The 21,324-nt window shown below is 41.3% G+C and overlaps 1 protein-coding gene across 1 annotated transcript in view; it reads left to right on the forward strand.

Annotated features, from left to right (window-relative positions):
• The window catches only part of ALK (ALK receptor tyrosine kinase), a 364,338-nt gene that overhangs the window by 287,326 nt on the left and 55,688 nt on the right, over positions 1-21,324 (forward strand). The window contains exons 6-8 of the mRNA XM_009648158.1: positions 6,866-6,997; positions 8,484-8,584; positions 19,013-19,182. Of these exons, the coding sequence (XP_009646453.1) occupies positions 6,866-6,997; positions 8,484-8,584; positions 19,013-19,182 (403 nt within the window). The remainder of the gene's footprint in view (positions 1-6,865; positions 6,998-8,483; positions 8,585-19,012; positions 19,183-21,324) is intronic.

The raw sequence follows: 21,324 nt of genomic DNA on the forward strand, positions 1-21,324 counted from the left end.
AGCCTGGAGAAGAGGAGGCTGAGGGGAGACCTTATCGCCCTCTACAACCACCCAAAAGGAGGTTGTAGCGAGGTGGGCGTTGGTCTCTTCTCCCAAGTAACAAGCAATGGGACAAGAGGAAATGGCCTCAAGTTGCACCAGGGGAGGTTTAGATTAGATATTAGGAAGAATTTTTTCACTGAAAGGGTTATCAGGGTTTTCACTGGAACAGGCTGCCCAGGGAAGTGGTTGAGTCCCCATTGCTGGAGCTATTTAAAAGATGTGTAGATAAAATGTTTAGAAACATGGTTTAGTAGTGGACAGGTATGGTTGGACTCAATGATCTTGAAGGTCTTTTCCAACCAAATGATTCTATGGTTCTATTAGTAGATTGAATGCATTTTCATTCCAGGTACACTGTTGTGCCTTTCTGCTATAAATGGCTCTGCCTTGTGAGGGTAATCCTGTCTGTACCCATGGGAAGAGCAGAGCTCACAAGGTGGAGTTGTACCAATCACGGATGTAAACTAAATACTACCATAGGATGGGGTAAGCCTCGAGGAACATGCTTACCTGTTATTTTCAAACATTGGGTGCACCTGTGGCTGGTGTCTCATCCATATTCACATATCTGGAGGCTGGCTCTGCTTTTGCCCTTAGCTGCCAGCCTCTATCCCATGGTGAGCCAATTGGTAAAATGACCAATCCCCCTCTCACATACGCTATCCACAGGGGTTGGTTTGGTTGCCTTTTCCCCCTCCACACAGCATTCATCTGTATTCATTTGCATAAACCAGTTTAGCACTTACAGTAGTGTCAGCAAAGAATGTTCTGAGAATGGAAATGAGAAAATGTGAAAAGCAGAGCATAATTAACCCCCTGTTTAGCAGACCATCACCCCCTAGCTTGAGGAGAAGACCATGCAGCTTCTTTTCAACCACAGGTACTGGGAAGAAGAGTTTTTATTCCCAACCAAAAGGCCTGAAAAGCACCATCTTCCACTAAAGCAACAAAAAAGGCTGGTTTGCCTTAGCAAGAGCTTGAGTTGTGGGTATGTCCGCTTATGAACTTACAAGCCTGCTCGGTTCTATGGCTGATTTCTCTGCTTTTTTTTGCCTCTTTACTGTGTTGAATATTGTTGGCATAAGAATTCTTACACAAAACAGAGAAATGATCTGATGTTTTAGATGTCAGTTACATCTGCATGGCAGCCCAACACAAAACATATGTCATCTTTCAGCATTTCAGTTGTCATTTTGCTCCTGAGCAACGCGGATGTTTTCATCAGCTTTTTGCAAGTGTGGCAAAAAGTGATTCAGTTATATAAAGCAGAGAAAGGGTTTTCCCAAATGCTTCTGCTTACACAAAAGAGCTCTCAGAAAAAGATGTAGCCATGCTCAACACTGAAGGGAGAGCTTTTAAAATTACTATTAACCAAAAGCTTCTGTCTTTGAGCTTCAAGGAGATGTTGGGGCTTTTTTCCTTTCACAATCTTTCAGCTGTGCAGGTACTGATACTTTTTTTCCATGTTTGGGGTTTTTTCTTATTATTCATCTGATTTTTTTGTTCCTTTCTTAGCTGAAAAAAATCTGCCTAATGCCAGCTGTTTGTTAACATCTCTCTACTTATTAATGGCCAATGAAATGTCATGGTGCTTGCTTTGCATGCAACCAATTAGTCTGTGTAGAGAGTGCAAAATCAGGGAGGGGTGACCCCTAGAGAAAAGAATGTTGCTGTTTGAGTCATAATCAAATATTCTTGCAGGAGCGAAAGACAGCTTCAAAGAGGCAGATGTGGAATTAGATGCCGAACTGCGTTGATTTGGGATCAGACATACAGATTTAACAGACCGATGGAAGTGCCACACTGGAAATTACTTTGCAAAAGTATACTTTGCAGACACACATTAAGACTTCAGATAGTGGTCTTCTTATATCTTTGCTAGTAAATTCATGCTTTTATGGATTATAACTTACTGGAAATAAATAACATACTTCCTGTTATTGTAGTGATAGCTGGTATGGCACAAGACAGAGATGACTATTCAAATTATTTACTAATATAGATTGGCAGAGCTCTGCTTTACAGAAAGGGAGAAATTGTTTCAGTAGTTTTTTACTTCTCTTCTTAGTTAACTATCTTGGATGTTGGTTCAGTAATCTTTTGTTGCAGGGCAGCAACTCTGGGCAAAAATAGAAGTTTTACTGAAAGAAAGTGCATATATTTTTGGCTAGTCCAAAATTATTTTATTTTCTGTCTCAGATTCACCAGAAAGTTTCAGCCTGGGAAAATATTGGTTAATCAGTCAAAGCATATTAGGAGAGTAATGGATATATTAAAAAAAGAAAAAGAAAAAAAAAAAGAAAGGAGGTGCTGACAGTATATATATATTATCTAGAGACCCAAAACTTAGAGGATTCACCCAAGATGTGACAAAACCAGGACTGATTCTTTCTTCTTCTTAAGGGAATTTGGACCCATATTTCCTATTTCCATGGAGAGTTTCTAAGATTGTGGTCTGGAGTTCTGGTCTAGTTCAGAAGAAAAAGGGTTACTCAAGTCTATCCTCAGGTTGCTTTTCCACATTTTATAAATTTTACCTGGAATAGGGATTGAAAGTAATGTCCTCTATCATTCAAATAAATCTCATAACCACTGGGTTATAGGGTAATTTTCACTCTTTGCCTCATTGAATATTTGAAGATGTTAAACACATTGCCAGGTGAGATAAGGAAGACTAGTATCTGATTCATGAAAGGGGTGACTCAGGCTGTGCTATGTGGTTGGAGGAGTGCATGCATGCATCTGTCAAAAGACCAGATGGCAGCTGGAATAGGAACCTATAAAGTTTGAATTTGTGATAGCATGAGCAAGTGACCAAAAAAGCATAGATAATTAATTCTACAGGGGCCAGTTTACTTTCCAGGCAAAAAAATGCATGAAGAAGCCAGTGGGTTCATTTATGTCCTAGTGATAGATACAGCCCAGCAGAGTCTCCCTGCAAGCAAGATGATGGAAGTAGCAACCTGTTGCTCTGCAGTGCTCTCTTAAGGTTCCTGTCTTGCATACACTAATCTTTCTGCTTCTTTCTTGATCAAAAGCTGTACCCCTAGCAACACATTCTAACCCGTGGCAGTTCTGAACTCAGTGAAGCCTTCTGGCATTACAGGGTAACTCTTGGATGACTGTGTTGAAAAGTATTTTCCCTTTTTATGCTTCATTTCTGGTAGGATTTGTCAGACCAACTTTGCTAGCATTGAGGCAGCCATTGAAACAAACTCATGTTTAAGATTCATGTGCTTCTGTAAGTTCTTTGAGTAGATGATTTTTTGCCTTCTGAGATTTCCGTCTACATTTGGTAAAGGTCCATACATACCAGAGTAGACTCTTATGCTTGTGTCTTTTATAATATATGTCTGGAATTTCACCCAGAAGATTAAACTATAGTATCTGGTTGATTTACACCTAGTTTTGAATCAAGAGTATGTTCCATCCGCTTCATAAATTATGCCAGTTGCTAATTTTTCTTCCTATTAAAGAATGAAAAGTCTGCGTTAAAGTTAAAAAACCCTTGAACTTAATTACCTTTCAAGCAAAATCTAAATCGTTCTGAAGGCTTGAAAATACTTGGTTAGGAACAGTTCTTCTCTACTTCATCACTTAAATGAAAGCAGAGACTCTTGTATTCTCACAGTGCTCCAGTCTCACTGGATTACTCTGTTCTCCATCCCGTATCTACAGGCTGCATCTTAATCTTACCGAGATCTAAATTTTTTGAGGTTTCTGTCACTAATGATAATATCCAACATGGCACGTTTCAGTAGGCATAACTCCTGCCCCGTTGTTTACTTGATTTTCCAAGAAACTCAGATTAGCTTTCTCTCATCAGTGCAGTGTCTGCACTAATGTGAGTTTGAGTTATAAATGTTCAGAAAATTGAGAAGTACACAATGACGGAAAAGCGCTAGCCAAATAGCTCTTGGTGGAGTAGCAATATGTGGAATCATAGGTCATAGAATCATAGAATCATAGAATGTTTAGGAGAGAAAGGGACCACTAGTGGTCATCTAGCCCAACCCCCCTGCAGTGAGCAGGGACACTGCTATCTAGATCAGATTGCTCAGAGCCCCATCCAACCTGGCCTTGAATGTTTCCAGGGATGGGGCCTCCACTACCTCTCTGGGCAACCTGTTCCAGTGTTTTACCACTCTCACTGTAAAAAATTTCCTCCTTACCTCTAGCCTGAACCTACCCTGTTCTAGTTTAAAACCATTTCCCCTTGTCCTAACACAGCTGGCCCTATGAAAAAGACGTTCCCCATCTTTCCTATAGGCCCCCTTTAGGTACTGGAAGGCCGCAATCAGGTCTCCCCGTAGCCTCCTTTTCTCCAGGGAAAAGCGCTAGCCAAATAGCTCTTGGTGGAGTAGCAATATGTGGAATCATAGGTGCTGTATGTATTCAAAGTAAGAAAGAGCAGCAGAGAAAATACAACCAGTGCATGGGACATCTGAAAATTCATAAAAAATTAATTTGTGGGGGAGGAATGAAATTTTCTGGGAAAGTAATAGCTTCTTATTTATGGCCTTACTTGTTCATTGACAGTGAGCTTTTTCTGGCCTCCAGGCAGGGATTGCTACTTAGATGACTCCTCCTGCTGCTCTGACTTGTTCACATCATCCCAGATAGTGTATGGCCATGAAATGAATTCAGTTGGACACTGAGCCAAGCTGTTTCAGTAGGAATTCAGGACACATTATAATTTGTCATTTTCTTTGGATCCCAGCCTTGGGCTGCGCAATGAAATATAATCAAGTTCTGTAGAGGGGTATAACACAAGGAAGCAACTCTTTGCTTAACAGCTTCACATTTAAAGACTAAGCTGAATGAATTTGGATATTTTTAAAAGGAAAAACTTGAAAAAACCTTAACTCCAATACAGGTTTTGATCTTTTCGTAACAAATTTGGGTGCTTGCAGAAAAGAGCAATAAAACATGGCTCTCGCCTCCATGTCAGGTTCCAGGTTCAAATCTGGCCCTACTAAAAAGCCACAGATGTAAGATTTGTTTGTTTCCTTTGTGAAGTGACTTGTGATTCAGGCTCCTAGAAAATCAAATACTTATGGTCTAGACACTGCAGCTGTGGTGTTTCCCAGCTGTTTTCTCAGGGCAGACCAAGGAGTAGGTGGATGTGCCACTTGACAATGAATTGTCTTTTGAGGTGTATGAGTCAAAGCCGAGGCCCTGTGAGCAGGTATTTAATTGATTTCTTGTCTCATTCTCCTTTTTATCAAAAAAAAACCCAACCAAAACAAACCCAAATCAAAAAAACCCACCCACAACAAAGATAGTTTTAGGGGAAGTTTAGGGGAACCAGGAAAGGAGAAAACAAATATAGGCTAAACTGGTTTTTAGTACAGATTTGAGTACACAGTGGTGTAAAAACTCTGAGAAGTCAGGAATATCATCATCCCTTTTATGGCTGCATCTGTTCATCACAGCAGTTTTTCTGGTTTATTGGAAGAAGGACCACCCCCACTGAACAAGCATGTTCAGGTGCTTTGTACTGCCAGCCCCAAGGACTGGTTAGTCTATATAGCAGGGTAAAATGCTCTTCTTTACTGGCATCTTTAATACCTAATGTAACTCTGTACTAAAAGGGCACCTTTTTCTGCCAGGCTAGTCTTGTGCTCTACCTTTTTCCCCATAAAACCCAGTTTGTGCCCTTTTACTACTAGGAAGCCTTCTGGTACCTGGCAGAGTTGTCAGCTCCACCCTGTGTGCAGAATCTGTATTAAGGACCATTAGTGATTCACTAAAAGTGAAAATCATCTTATAGTGGTTGTGATTTTACATGGCATTTTACAACATCTGTTTTCTGCTGACGTTACTTAATAAGTACAGTCTAGCCTCATGTTGAAGAAAAGAAATGCAAAGGTAGAACTAGACAACAGCAGAAATTAGGGAGGCAGTGAGTATTTCTTGAGGATGATGGGTAAAATTATTTAATGAGTTTTGAAGGAAATGCATGATTTGTGGCCGAATAGAGGATGTTCACCTATGGCAGTATAAGTGCAAGAGGAGCAGTGCTTTGCACCCTTTGTAACAAGACCTTGCAATGTAGATAGAGAAGGAGCTGAAGAAGGCATGAAGTTACCTTCTGCTTTGAATGAGATGACTATTACTTTAAAACTGGTTAATTTAAAGGCAAAAAGCTAATGTATTGTTTGGAGCTGGGAATTTGCCTGAAATCCCAAGCCAGTGACAGAACGAGTGGGCTTCAAGGCCTGAAAGTATGGCTTAAAATAAACCATCCTCTTTTCATCCATTCATCTCTACTGAACAGATACACAGGTGCAAAAACCAAGGCACAAAACAATTCAGTGCTTTACCTGAGACCGCATCAGAGCTCACAGAGAGAAGAGGTTTCATTACTGAGCTGGGCTGACTAAAGACCTAGACTGTAAGGGAGGGGAATCAGGTTAGGAACTTATCTCTCTCCAAGATTTCCCTCAACATGAGGCTGCAGAAGCAGCGGTTAGGAAAGCCACCTCCAAGGTGTAACCTGGAGTGGGTTTATACCTGTGGAGCTGTAGGGTATTTAGGAGACCCCATAGTGTACACTGAGATATGTCCGCTCACTTGGATGCATCTAAGTGTGGGGGGAGTCACTTAGTCACAGTCTGGGGGTTGTTTCCCCTGCCACCACCCTCCCTAGGGTCTGGCACACACATGACTCCACACAAAAGGACTGAGTAGCTGTGGGGGTGCCTGCATGCCCTGAGCAACCTGGTCAGAATAGTCACTGCAGCTTCTCTGCATGCCCAGGATTCTCCTCCTCGGCTCACCTGCGTTCTTCTGTATGTGTGTGTGTCTTTCCCTCTTGCAGAAAATCTTCCTTCTGGCTTTTACTGTTCCTTTGAAGAAGGAGACTGTGGCTGGATGCAGGGCTCTTCTGCATCCCATCCTTCTCCATGGCGGATTGGCAGCCCGGAGCACAACCGTTTTCCTTCAATAGAAGGTGTGTGAGACTAAATAAGTAAGTCCATAAAATGAACAGTGGAGAGAAAAAAAGGTGCACAAATGGTGGGGAGAGGGAATAAAACACAAGGCACTTTTTCATATGTATTTATGACAGCCTCCAGTTAAACAAAAGCCATCTTTCTACTCTAAGTGCTTTGAGCTAAAGACTATCCTGCTCACTTTCTGTCTTGAGGGTATAGACTGGTACTTCAGGTCTCCACAATTGACACTAGGTACTAATCGTGACCCTTTCTAAACAACTTCACACCAAGTATTCATCTGAATGACCCTCCTCCATACTGATCTGATTTTTCCTTTCCGATTTTCCTGTTTACTTCCTGTTTCTCTGTTCTGCTTCTTTTTTCCCCCTTCTGATTTCCTAATTTTTCTTCTCTTTGCTCCATTGTCCCTTGAGTTCCACTTCTGTGTATATTACTCTATACTTGGTTCCTCTAGCCAAATCCCAGTAGTAATTTCTAATCTTTCTTGTACTAACTATTGAAGGTTTATACCTTGGGCATTGAACCGATTGAGTTTTTGAACCATTGAACTGCTGGTTGAGTTTTGGCAAACAGGCTACCTGCCAGGATAAGCTTTTTCCTAATGCAATAATGTAAATCATTGGAGGCATTTATTGCTGAGGCACAGAGTGTCTAAAGGGATACAATAATAACAGCAGAGTTAATGGTGTATAATCCCAACATTGCTTTAGAAAGTTCGATTGGGGGTTAAATATGAAGAGTAAGATCCTCTACTTTTGTGTGAACTGGTATAGGCTACAGTGCATTTCCGCTGTCTGATGGCTCAGCCCACAGTATTACAGACCACAAAGTGATGGAAGCATAGGTAAACATAAAGGCAAAGAGCCAGAAAGAGGGTACTGTGGGGAGCTGGCAATAAAGTGTTGGTTCGTGATTTGTCTATGCTGTAGAGGCAATTTCAATGAAAGTCCAAATAACTGGGCTGTAAATAGTGGTACCCTCCTGAGCTGAAATAGCGCAAATACACACCTTTTCATGCAGAGCTGCCAAGGAAAAACTCTAGTGTTACTACTGCCCTTGTTCCTCTTGTTACAACAAATGATTAAAGGAGCAAAGAGGCCTCCAACTGCATTAATATTACTCTGGTGGTATTTTGCCATAGTCGTATTTTGTTTTGGGATTGGCCAAGAAAAATATTGTCTTCCAAGTTACTTTTCGTTCATGAAAGATACATTTTATTATTCAGCCTTGCAAGGAGGATGAATCTGAAGTCGTGGATGAACAAAAGATAGCTGTATGAGGAAGGTAGACAGACTTGTTAAATGTATTTCCTGAGTATGTTTGTTGGGTGAAGCTGTATCGCTAATAAACTGAAAAAGCTTCTGCTCTCTGGCATTCTCCTGTAGTAGGAGCCAGTTAATACAGGTTCCAAGGAGGTTTCACAAACCCTGAAACCAGAAGGTGAATGCTGCAGTTTGACCTTCTTCCTGCTCTTTTATCCAGGTTGTGCACTCCTCCTGAACACCAGCAAAGCACCAGCAGTAGCAAACACTGTCATGACCAGCACTGCATTTCCAGCTCCTTTGAGGAACTCTCCCTGCGAGGCAAGTCCTAATGTTCTCTTTTCTTTTGCAATTTACAGAGCTTTTTTGTGTGTCTGACTCTGGTTTTCAAATATAGGCACTGGGTCAGTAGCACAGCAACCACTTTCTCTGATGTCTTATCTATAACATATACTTACTTAATGCCCCTGTGTACAGGGGAAAGATATGGTTAGGTGCTTAAAATGCCACAAAATGTGCTCTGAAAAGCTAGGCATATCTTGTCCTCATTGTATGGCCTCGCATGATATACTACAGTCTTCAGAATTAGGTGTATATGTTGTAAAGGTAGGGCAGCCAGCATGACATAAACACGAAGAGGAAGCAGCTTACTGCATGAACAAACATATTTGCAAGATCCAAGAAAGAATCGGCTTCAGGACTTCGCCTGAGCTGCTCAGAGAACACAGTGCATAGTTTCTCTATCATGGCTGGGATGTGAGATGGCAGGTCTTCATCATGCTGCACCTCAAACCTACCAATTCTCAGGTAGGCCTTGTTCATAGCTGTGCTGAAGTTAACAGCAGCAGAGATTAATTCATGTAGAATGGAACATTAACTTAAGCAAGTGTATCAAGGCTTGCCAACCCTGCACAAATGGTTGTCATTTCTGAGTCAGTTGTACTTAACCCTTAAACTGCAGATTATGGAAAGACGACCTGTCTGCATCTTTTTACTCTAGTCTATAGCCTCACAGATTATATTTTTACTGATAGGATTTATTAATGTCTTAAGACTTTGAGCTATGGCTAGTGACTTAGAGCATTTCACATCTTGAATGGTCACCCTGAAATGTCACACAAGCTCCTGCATCCTGAAACAGAGGGATTTGGGAAAATTGATCCTAACAAAGCACAGTTTGGTGTTTGTTGGTTGAACACTGAACGGACAAAAGAATCAGATTCTCCCTGTTCCACTGATCTTAAAATGCAGAAAGGACAAGAAGGGATGCATTAGAAAGTTCTCTGGAATGGAAGTACATAGGAAATGGTGTTTCTTTGGCTTAAAGTTTGGTTTGGTTCACTTCTGTTGGATATCTCAGTTCATATAGCAAAGCGCATCTGGTTTTGCACTCTTGATATATTCATGTCCTCCTTCTTTAGGAAATACATTCTACCTTGTTTTTCCTCCCTTCTGCAACAGAGACGTATGCAGGTTCTGAATATTTTAAGACCTTGTTCTGCCATGAACCAGCAAGAGCGAGTGTTTTTCATAATCCACCTGACATGGGAATCAGAGTGAATGATTTCCCAATATGTGTATTTTTTTTTGCGTGTGTGTATACAACAGTGCAAATAATTAAACTTGCCGTCAGGGGAGAAGCTGCCATGTATTTCATCTGCTCACATGCCATCCCACCTCCGTCACTCCCCTTGGCACTTAAAAGGCATCCGGACGCATCCAGCATTGCAGCTGTCGGTAATAAAGAGTGAAGGAGTTTGGCAAGGGTTTTGTCTCTTGCCTTTTCATATAGTGTAAAAGCTTCTCTTCTCAATGAGCCCCTGGTGGCTTCAAATTCTATTTTACTGGAACAATCTGTCTGTGAGCAGAATAATTTAATTCCACTTTTCAGCACAACACAAGAGGAGAAAGGAGATATTCCCCCCCTACACACTTATTCCTCCAGTAGGTGCCAACAAACTTCCTTATAGTGAAATTATAGTCAGAAAAGAGCTTGTGAAAATACCATAATGCTGTCCTGTATTTATTCACCCTCAATCACCTCCTGATTGAACTGGCTCAAGTTCAAGCACTAAAAGATGAGTTTTCTTCTACCTGTCACTGCTGACAGCTCCACCTGGCATGTCACAACCAGGACAGATTCTCTGGCAACTGAAATCCCACTGACAAAACTCACTCGTGATTCATGTGGCAAAGGGATCTCAGTAAGTGCGTGCATATTAGACCCATTTATTTTTCCACAGTCAGAGTAAGCCATAAATCTGCTGTCCCTCTTGTATTTGATGCAGCTCACGTGCTCCTTTAGATACCTGCTTGCTCTCCTTGCATCTTCACTTACATAGCGGCTAGTTCTGACAGCTGATTCCAGTACCCCAGAGAGATTTGGCTCAGATTCACATCCTGCACTAATATATATTAATGATGAAGACTGTCCTTAAGCCTGTCATTTAACATCCTTCCTCCTCCTTGTATGCCATGTGTACACCAGTATCAACATGACTAGCTCAGCTGAACTCCTGGGGATGAGACTGAATGTGCTGCCCCGGCTGCTCAGCTTGCTCACCTCTCCTGGGTGAGTGAAGCTTGCCCCTGCTCTGTGTACAGGACTTTATCAAAGGCCATGTGCTGCAAGCCCTGAAAGCAACAGGGAGGCCAGCAGACGTATCCACTTTGTTGATCTTGATTCCCCTCTCTTCTTTCCCTGCTACGGGGAAGCTCTGGGGCACTACTAGACCCACTGTTTGCTGAAGCTACTATTTTCCCCCTTATGCCTTAATTTGCTTTTATTTTATCCAGTCCTGTTAGACAATTACACCCACTGTAGCAAATGCTGACACCCTGCTTTTTAGCCTGAGGTGTACATAGGATTTAATTACTTCAACCTCAGCGTGAGGAGCATTACCTGCTGCAGTACTCTTTACCAGGCTGGAGGATTCTGGGTTTTGGCCAGAATGTCCATGGAAACAGGACTCAATGCTGATAAGGAAACAATCAAGCAGTCCACAGTGGGTGCCAGCCATGAAGAGTTTGCTAATGCTTCAGGCTTGTTTTTTCTCCCTCAGCCTGGCTGTTTAATCTTCCACTGTGATAGACTGGCAACGGAGACAACTGAACAGTCTGAGAAAATGACTGCTAACACCCTGGAGATTTGTGGGGTGGCCTGGTCCAAACACCTTCCCTGCTGAGGTTCTGGGCAGCTGTTTGCCACAGTGCTGATGCTAGCATTTGGATACTCTAGAGCCTGGATGATCTTTGGCATATGTATTACCTCTAAGTGCAGGACAAGCGTGACCCTCAATCTTTGTGCTCTCCCCAGCCTGAGGTTGGTCACCAGGAGCGTGCTGGGCTGCTTGCAGGCTGTGCTCCCCTAATGTTTCCCATGCCCTGTGGGAGGCTTCTCATTAACTCAGAAAGGAAAAATCAGCCTGACCTACTCTGTGCTGCCCCACATGCATCAAAAGATGAGAAGAGGGTAAAAATGCATGCAGGAGATACAGTAATAAATACAGCCTGTACTTTCCCACACATGTTTGGGATTGGTCCTAATGTGCCTTGCACTTTGTGTATAGCTTTGTATCACGCTTTGCTCTTGTTTGTTTTGAGCAGCTTTATATTTTCATTTTTTGTTCTTCGGTGCTTTTGGCAGGTCAGAGCAGTTAGTTTGTGATGCTGCCCTTTGTTCTTCTCCAGTCAGTTTTTCTCTTTCTTTTTGTTGTTTTATTAAATCTTGGCTAGAGTATCCTGGCTTCAAAGAATCTCTCTTGTTTGCAGTCCAGACAGTCTTTGTTACCTTTTTTATGTTGCACATTCGGTAGAGTCCTTTGCCTATTGACCCCATTAACTGCGTGTTTAAAACCCAATTTATGTGGCAGAGGGAGACTGTGGCACTTCTACTAAATCTTGGGGGAATGCAGGAAGTGGTACGTGTAGTCCATGAAGAGATGCTCCATTACCCTGCAGTAGCCAGAAAGGGGAGATGCAACAAAAAACTTGGGAAATGCTTCAGGAACCAAACTGAGTCACAGTCATCAAGAGTGAAAATCTTTTAACCCACATGTAAAAGTTCATTGGAAACAAAGCACATGTAATTGAGCATAGGAATGCATATAAAGTGCAAAGAATTAATCCAAGTAGCGGCCTGATTTAAAGGCAGAATTTATAGAGCTTGAGCAATAAAGCACAGCATTTTTCACCCCTTCTCTTCACACTGTGATTCCCCTCCTTTGAGTGGGAATCAGGTGGCCTGCACAGGGCTGACAGGGCAAAGAGGATCATGGGGTGGTTAGGCATTTTCTCATTTTGAAGAAGAAATCCATACATCAGTAGCTGTACTGCTGTCTGGGAATCTGGAAACCACATTGCAATTAAAGCCCAAGAGAAGAGCTGTCATTGCAGACACCACCCATGCAAAACTAAATTGCTTTGCCACAGTTGATAGCCCCTAGGTCCAGACTATATTGGCTACCTACCTCTCAGTACTTCACAATGATGTCAGAGAGCTGACACAAGGGTGTTGCAGATGTCCAGGGAGTGCTCGCCTTCATGTGGAAGCTGAGGACTCAATTCTGGCCCCCCACGTCTGGACAACGAGGCAATCCCATCTTCCTCAGTCCCAGCACTGTTGCTGTACAAGTGCAGAGTCACATACATTGATTTGCTTTTCATCCCATTTTTTGGAGATGCTCCCTGCCATCTGCATCCTCAGGCTTTGAAAGACGCTGTGGTGCCTGTAGATCATAAATCACACCTGTGTCTTCCCAAAGTGTTTGGGCTTCTGTCATAAAAAGATGTAAGGCCAGGTACAGGACTACTGCATTCTGTGAGGGCCTGGTACAGTGTGTACCTGCCTAGGCAGCAGTATCTATCCTGAGAGATTTTGTTTTGTGGTGGATTATGACTGTTACATCTGTTTGAAAGTCACTGCAAAAATGTGAAGAGTCTGGAGACTGAGTTTTAGAAAGGCTGTACTTTGCTCAGCACGAGGGAATCTATGATAGACCTTAGTGCCATATCTGAGAAGTAAAACCCATGCAAGCAGTTTTGGTGTAGGCTGTAATAGAGAAGGAGAATAAGAACAGAGGTGGTGTTGCCTGGATGGTGATGAAATTAGCCTTAAATCTTATTGCATCCATCTCCACAAAAGAAGGTCACTTATTGCAAGAGGGACAACATTGGGATTGGGAACCATATTGTTTCATTCTTCTGTTAGATCCCGGGTCAAACATTGTAAAGGGTATAGTTGTGCTGAAAAGAAAAATGAAAACAGATTCCTGTGATAATAAAAGAGCTTTGTGCTTTTGGCCATGTTTAAAATAATGAAAATTTTTTCTGATGCTATTTTGACATTTCAACTAGCTGTTTCTTAAAAGCCACCATTATGTTATGTAGGTAAGCACTAAACTGAGCCAGGCTTCTTTTAAACCTGAAATTACTTTTTGAACGTAAACATACTCTCTCTAGAAAATAAATATGTTGATGTAAAAGAGTATAGTTGAAGTTTGCCCTCTCGTTTGGGTTTATAGATATAAAGATGTTTTCCTCCTCTGTGGTTGTTAATTCAGTTCTCATTTCTATGCAGAAGTGTTGCATTTTTTTTTAAAGCATGTAAATCAATAATATAAATCATTCCTTGAGTGCATTCTGAGCCCCATGCTGGCACCTGCAGTGCATGCATCTCTTTCTCCTCTATTCCTTGAGCTTTAAATAACTTAGAAGGGTACATAGTAATAACATTGACTCAGAACATTTATGAGCATGAAAAGTGCAACATGGATATGCCTCTAGCACAGGCTTTCATGTGCTTTATTTTGCAGAATGTTGTTAACACCCTTTTTTTTTTTTATTTTAAAGTTTGGTTTTAAAATCTGTACAGCTTATTCACTGTTACCTGTGAATCTTTTCTTGCTTCCTTTGCTACCTGGCTTCTGTGTCATTGGATTGCAGGGTCTATAATATCTGAAATTTCTTGAAGGTCTGGTAATTCCGCAGTACTCTGGCAGCAAAATTATGAACTCTTTCTTTTTCTTTCTTTTTGTTGTCGTCTTTGTTTTTATATTTGTTTGGTTCCTGAAATGAAGGTGCTTTTATTAGGTTCTTGATTTTATAAAAGCAAACAAGTAAGAAATAATGTGAGAATAAATAGCATGAGAATCTGTTCATATAAAATACAAGCTTCTCTTGCCTGCCTAGGTATTTTAAAGCTACATGATCAGATCTGTTAATTGTCATCTTATCATTTACATGAGGTTTTTGCTTGCACATCTGAGTCCTAAGCAAAAGCAGAAGTGTCAGCAGACTACAAGAGAGATTGATCGTGTACAGTTGTTGATCTGGCCAAAAAACAGGAATAAGACCTTTTGGTCATCTTTATAAGAGTCCAAGTCTAAATTGCTGAGCAGACCTAATAGATGTCTCTGCTTGTACTGCTGCACACAACCATTTCCCCTTTCTAGTAAGAAGAACAATATTGCCAATGTGATAATCTTCATGCCTCAAATGTAGTTCATCTTCACATTCAGAACTTACTGAGACTTGGCGAAGGCATCTGCAGCTATCGTCTAATTCTGTTTAAACCATATTCCAACAATGAGGGGTTTTCTAAGCTTTTTAATGCCTGACTTACATTTACTGGGTCGGTGCATTCATATCTGAAAACAACTTCTACTGTTTCCCGTGCAGTGAAAAAGACCCAAGAAAAGAGTTATGTTTTTGAGAAAAATGAATGTCTATTTCAAGAATCCACAGTTCCTGGTCAGGAAAATTTTGAGCAATTCCTTTGAGCAAGTATTATAGGTGGGGGGCAAAGACTGGGGGCATGAGAACTGAATAATGTGCCGTGTACCAACATGTAAGCCTGTGGTGCAGAGTTGGGGTTTGGGTAGCAAGATAGATACCAGTGGGATCCAACTACTGCAAGTTCCTTGGGAGCAAGATGCCTGTAGACTCCATCTTCTTAAAAACACCTTACTCCAAGCCCTGTTTGAAGTATGTTCATCTTTTCCTCTTTCTTTGGCTACTTGTGCTAAAGATGGACAACTAGTATTTTCTGCCAGGTAGGACTGTAATGCTAATAATCAGGGGCATTGCCACTCAGAAAGGGACAAAAAAACCCCAACAACTCTCCAGAGTGCCACTGAGGAATGTTTTATTTATGCTGCTGTGAGCATGTCTCATTGGTCCTCAGTCAGATATCTAAGCTCTGGTTCATGCTGGAATGTTTCTAGCCATTAAAGTAGAATCACAGGTGTAAGCCCAAACTTCACCCAGAAGGTTCTCAGCATTTAATTTCTTTTGTGCGTAAGGAAGTAAAATGCAAGTCTCAGTTCTCAGGTGGTCTTGAAATTAGGCAGCTTGTGCTAGTGAATCTAACTTCCTTGTTTTTCTTCACCTCTATGTTAAACCTGCCAAACCCTGTTGATATTGATAAGGATTAGTTCTTTGTTCTTTCTTGGATGAACTGAGTCTCCTCTTTGTCAGTTCAGAAATTCCACAAATTCACAGGCTCAGGGGATTCTCAGAAGGCATCTTTCCAGATGGTTTGCAGTACAGTGCATGTGGCCATCTGACCCAAGTTTTGCCTCAATATGCTGTGTGTTTACCACGGACTCTCTCTCCCTTTAATTTTCCCCAAATCAGTTTAAAGCGTTTCATTTACTGAGTCAGTGGGTTTGCATATGAACAGCTAATCACCAGCTATGGTGGGTTCTAAAGCCAGAAAGCAAGGTGCTGTTGAGCCAATGTCTACCTGCAATGCTTAATTAATTTCTCAGTGATGTTTCTAGCTTCTGAATATTTTGCTGCTGGTTTAACACAGAGGGAGATGTTTGATATATAATGTTAGGGGTATGCCACCAACAGCCCAGATTCAGATTTTTCCAAATGTGCCACTACACTACTTACAGGACGCTTCGTGTACGTAGTACCATCTGCCATCATTGATGCCATATTCTGTAGAATGAATGCCAGCCCCATTCGGAAGTCTTTACTATGGCATCCAGCTCATCATCTGCTCTGGTTCACTTCAGCAGGTGTGAAAAGACCTGGACTGCCCTGCTGTGAAGCTTAGAAACCATAGATATCACAGCCAAAAATGCCCATTTGGACGCAGTGCCAGTTGATTCACTCAGAGCCAGTTCATTAGAGTCTTCATATTGCACTTTGCCAACGAGCTGATCTCCCAGATCTAATGCCAGCCACGTCTTTCCTTCAAACAGCTGACATGTGTGCAAAGGCATCCATTCCAATTCATCAATTGCTTCAGCTTTTGCTCTAGTGCTACGTTAATAGCTGTCAAAGGCTTGCTCTTTTCTCACTTCTGACCGTGTAGATGTTGCCTCTTACTATCTGGCAGGTCTCCAGAAGAGACAGAGGTCTGAAAGCTCCTCCATAGTAGAAGCTTCAGGGCTTTACCTCTCAAATTTTGAACTGTCAAAGTGGCACAATGAAGTTGCTCCAACTTACCTGTATTAGAAATTTCACACAGTGCTTTACAGCAGAGTTGGCATTAGGGTCCTAAAAGTGCTTCACATATGGACTCTCAGTAAGAGGAGTTGCTTTCCCTTCTATAGGTTGAGTGCTTTAAATGTCCACTGGCATTCCAAAGTCATTGGAAAAAAAAAAAAAAAATTAGTCCTGGTCAGTTTTCTCAAGGGAAATTACTTCAGTGGGTCTGAAAGGTATTCTAAAGATATTTAAGGAAGAGCAGTCTTCACTGTAATTTCTGTAGTCTCACTTCATAGGCACTTTTAAGTATAAAATGCCCAACAGGTTATTTAATCTTGATTGTCACCTGACCTTAACTCTTAGTGCATACATGGTCTTAGGAGTAGCCATGCAGATATCAAGTTTGAAGGCATTGGCCTCCTGACCATAAACCTTTGTCAGCAGCCTCTTCCACCAGTGTTGATTCTGGTGAACTTGTGGGTATGAACTCAGCCCTCCCCCAGCTGCCTCCCTGGCCATCACTTTATGTCATATCTGAAGCAGTTCTTTGCAGCCCTGCTCAACTGTGCTTTTTCTCCTTGGTGTCTGCAAGGTGAAAATCCTCACAATTCATCCTATGGTTTCCAGTGTCCAACATCGTGGAAACAGACATGGGACTTCATGAGTCCTTTCCCAAACTTGGGTAAGAGTGAGCTGGTAGTCAAACTTGAGCAATGGCCTGTCCCCAGAAGTGCTGTGATCTGGTAGGCCGCAGTGATGGTTTGCTGAACTACTGAAAACCTACACATCAGTCTTGAACGTCTGTGGTCAAAATGAGGTAATGAGATGGGTTCATGGACCCATACCTGCATATCAGTTTGTACACCTTATCAATGGTTGTGTCAGTTCAACAGACCCAGGGGTGATTCCAGGCAAGTGCAGTGATTTTTGGAGCGGCAAGAGAGAAGGACCACGTCTAGATTTTTTGGTCTCTGACATAGTTTTGCAATGTAGTCAAAAGTCACTGCTGGTTTTGTAACTTTGCAAACAGGCAGGTGAGCTGCACTGTTTACCTAAATTCGGTACTGATAATTAATGTAATAGGTACCAGAATTTTTTTTCACCCACCCCAAAACTGTAAGCATAAGCTAGGAATAACAGCAACACCTTTCAATGCCTAAATCTGACTTGTCTACCAGGCAAAACTTACACCATGAGATAGGAACAGCAAGCAAAATCTAGCAGTTGTGTTTTACACTAAGAAAAGGATGTGAATATTCTATGCTATCAAAGCAAGAAAGTAAGAAAAGGACTTAGGTGTTGGCTTTGAAGTGTTAAAAACCAGAGGGCTATTTTTTAACATGCATGGATGCTAGATACTGTGCTGAAAACTTACTTGTGTCAAAAAATCCATCGTTAATGTAGCTTTAATAAACACATTCCTTCAGCATTCTCACCCGTACTGGTTACTGAGATGAGACCCAGCTCCTGCATGTAATTTGTATGTGTATTTTACTTGTGCTCTTTATCAACAAAGAGCTAGCTCCTCTTCTTCTTCCCAAGAAAATTAGAAGACTATTCATATAATACAGATTCTGAGACTAGCCTGATGTAGAAAGGATTGTTTTTCTTTTCATACAATGAGGGAGACAAAGTCATAAAATGAGAAAAATACATGAACTAATTTCACATGCGGGGATAAATGCATAGAAATGGACTCAGTTACATTAAACATAGAAAAATGTTAGAAAACAGATTCCCTAAGGTACTTTAATTAATAAAAAACCTAATTATCACTGAACTGTAATTTGAAGGTTTGTAGAGACTTGGAAACAGGTAAGGAAAAACTGATTTTGAAAAGAATATCTGGGGGATGAGGATGTGATTAGTAGTGATGCCTGCTTATTGCAGCTATTCTCCCCCTGGTTTTGGTGCTGCCAGAATATAAAAGTTTATTGCTGAAAAGTTGTTAGTCTTAACTTGAATCCCTTAGGTGGCATCTTAGGGGAGTGTGATCTTTGTACTGCAGATAATAGAGGTATTAGCTTATCCCTTTAAAATTACAGACACATATGTGAAAGCCAAAACAGATGTCTTGGATCCACCTTTGCCAAAAAGAAAGGCCAGTAGTTCCAATATTAAATAGCATACACCAAGTATTACAGGCTTCCACATCTGTGGAGTTTTCTAAAGAGATTACATGAGCAGAAGGGAGGGAGAATAGACTTTTTGGTGATTAGAAAACAAAGAAATGAAAGAACAGTTGGGAATGTTGTTAACTTTCGGATAATGTTTGTGATGTTTATTCTCATGTTCTCTTTCTTCTAGCTACGAATGTCATGGCTCATCCATGGTGTCTTGCTGGGAAATATATCCCTGGTGCTGGTCGAGAACAAGACAGGAAAGGAACAGAGCCGGACGTTCTGGCATTCAGATAACAGCGAAGGTTTGGGAATATGGCAGTGGATGATTTTACCTCTCCCAGATATACTGGATAGGTATGAGTATCCTCATCATTCTCCTTCATGGTGATCCAGTATTTCATCACTAGCTACCTGGCAATGAATATGGCCAGCATCACTCCTGGAAATGGTTCCCTCAGGGAGAGGAAGCGCTTCGTCCCTGGGCGGTATCTTCTGTTACAGGCGGGGAATGACAATAACTGAGTAGTGAGAGCAAAGCACCCAATTTTGGAACTCCTGAGTGGTGGTCTTGGTTCACAAACTGTGTCACTGGGTAGTCTACAGCAAGGTGCTTGAACTTTTGTGTCTCCATTTCATTGACTGGAAATAATCATTCTCCTCACATACTGTTTCATGTAGCAGGTTTGATCTTATGTGGTTTGCTAAGAGTTGGATGTGAGTTCCATAGTTGATTTTTTTCTGGGTATCAAAGTCCCCAGTGTTCAATGTGTCTAGATCTAAAGATGAAAGAGATGGGATAAGAAACTGCTGAAAATCAGACAAGGATGCATCTGAACACCTTTGTATTAGCTGTAGCAGGAGGCTCAGCTTAATAAAGGGCTGTCTCAGTTATGACTGTATTCTGGCTTTAAGCGTAAGAGGTTTATCTGGTAGCATATGCTTAATCTGGTAGCATATGCTTATTTAAAGAGTGTTGTTTTAGCTGTTTCTTACAAGTCAGCTTTAGGGGAATACTCTGTTGTTCGTTGTTTACTTTATGTGTGTGCTCTGGCTGATGCTGTTTATAGAGAAGACACAGACATACTTCACCTCCTGCTGCCCTGGCCCTTAGGCATCTACAGTCTGTGTCATGAGCACTGGTGTCCTTTGTCTTTTTGGAATCTGTTCCCTAGAAATAATGGATTTCATTAAGGGATAGTTTGCCTCATAAGAAGTTTGAACAAACATTGTATGAATACGTCTTTTATCTTGCTGGCTCTTGGGGATGCACGTAGGCTGCAAATACAAGGACACTGCCAACGCTTCAGTCCTGAATGTATAATTAATATGTGTACACCAGAGATTTAAAAAATATCAGCATTAGGCTTATTGTGCAGTCACTGCTGAAGCACCATTTGTAAAAATACCTGGTTGCCTCATTCCCTTCAGCTGTGTTTCCTTTGAAGAATGGTGTATTTTGCCATTATTATTTATGTGATTTATTTTCTAATGTTGCCAGGGGAATGTTTTGTATCTGAATTATTCTGTACTCTTATACTATTGCTTTCCTTTAAATTCTCTCTTGTTGCACAGTCAGGCAGAGACTACTTTGATCTGAGGAGCCAGGCTAGCAGTGGTTCATGTGGAATCACAGATCCAACTGATACATGGTACATTATGGGTAAGGTGCTGACACCCTTACTTCCCCATTACTTAGAAAGACAGTTGGGTTCACTGAGGGAAGGGAGTTTGTTGGAGGTTAAGACGTAAGCAAGGAAAACTTTGAAGTTGGCATCTCTTGGAAAGTTTTGTCCTTATTTATTCACAGAAAGTGCGCTATTTTAATGATTTTATTTTTTTCTAAGATTGCTTTAGTTGAAACCAGTCCTTCCTGGGAAGGAAGAAATGTCCTGTGAGACCAGGAAATACGCAGGTGTCTTTCTCACCATCTTGAAACCTGTTTCTTAGGAAATCTGGACTGATATACAAATTGGGAAAAAACTCTATGAAGTGTACACTGAAATGGTACTGGGGAGGCTGCAGTATATATACCTTGGAGATAAATGACAGTTTTATTGAGCTGTAAGAAGTATTTAATCGATGTGAGCACAATGCTGGTGCTGCTGAAAGCTTGCTTTGTCTGTCTTTCTAATTGGTTCCTGTGTCAGTAGCTGTGAGGGTCTGCATTAGAAGAAGCATGATATTGCAGATATTCCTACAGAAGGAACTGAAACTTTAAATCACCTCACAGAAGTAAAGCTCTTGAACAAAGCACACCAGTGTAGCAGTTCCACACAAAATTAAAGCACATTCCATTGTGATTGGGGAGCTGAATGGGAAGTGTTATTAATAACAATATAATATGCTCTAAAACTGTTCAAAAGAATGCGTGTTCAAAAGCTGCTTAGCCGTAATTTCCATGTTTGGCTTATAGCACTTCAAAGAATCATTAGGAAGACTTCCAAGAAATTAGATCAGCTCTATCTTTAGAAACAGACATTTCTTAAATGTTTGATA

This window comes from Egretta garzetta, unplaced genomic scaffold (genome assembly GCF_000687185.1).
Source record: "Egretta garzetta isolate BGI_Z169 unplaced genomic scaffold, ASM68718v1 scaffold11, whole genome shotgun sequence".
Classification (NCBI taxonomy): domain Eukaryota; kingdom Metazoa; phylum Chordata; class Aves; order Pelecaniformes; family Ardeidae; genus Egretta; species Egretta garzetta.